General features: G+C 68.6%; 1 protein-coding gene across 2 annotated transcripts in view; it reads right to left on the bottom strand.

The window, feature by feature from the left end:
* Positions 1–552, bottom strand: part of RAB43 (RAB43, member RAS oncogene family) — a 22,941-nt gene extending 22,389 nt beyond the window's left edge. For both annotated transcript variants that reach the window (XM_005871455.2, XM_014543911.1), the window contains exon 1: positions 353–552. In XM_005871455.2, coding sequence (XP_005871517.1) covers positions 353–550 — 198 coding nt within the window. In that variant the 5' untranslated portion in view covers positions 551–552. The remainder of the gene's footprint in view (positions 1–352) is intronic.
* Between the last annotated feature and the right edge of the window lie 6 nt (positions 553–558).

Raw genomic sequence — 558 nt, 5'->3', positions numbered from 1 at the left:
CAAAGTAAAGGCTGTGAGTTCGCGAGGGCAGAGTCTCCTCCCCACTCCCCCCGGACACACACCGACTCACACACACACCCCGAGGCAGGCGCTGTGCGGCCGGCACCGGGCTCAGACCCCAAGGCCCAGGCCTGCCCCCCCGGGAGGAGGGAAAAGGAAAAGCGAAAGGGGTTTGGCAGACACCTCCGAACTCTCCTGGACGCTAGGTACCGAGGGGACAGAGCCATCCCCGCCCCGCTGAGGGAGACCTGCCGGGGCACTGGCCAACCCCAGTGCACGTCGGAGCCCCGGCTGCGCAGTGGCCCAAGAGGGCCAGGCCCCCGGCCCGGGGACCCCAGGCCGGGCCTCCCACCTTGACCCGCTTGCCCTGGATCTCCAGCGTCTTCATGGTGAAGTCCACGCCGATGGTGCTGCTCTGGCGCTCCGAGAAGGCGCCGGTCTTGAAGCGCTGCACCACGCACGTCTTGCCCACGCTCGCGTCGCCCACCAGCACCAGTTTGAACAGGAAATCGTACTGCTCGTCTGGGTCCCCCGGGCCCGGCCCTGCCATGGCTTCGC

The sequence above is a fragment of the Myotis brandtii genome, unplaced genomic scaffold, assembly GCF_000412655.1.
Source record: "Myotis brandtii unplaced genomic scaffold, ASM41265v1 scaffold342, whole genome shotgun sequence".
NCBI classification, from domain to species: domain Eukaryota; kingdom Metazoa; phylum Chordata; class Mammalia; order Chiroptera; family Vespertilionidae; genus Myotis; species Myotis brandtii.
Note: the sequence above shows the minus strand (reverse complement) of the source record. Positions and strands in the feature narration are given on the sequence as shown.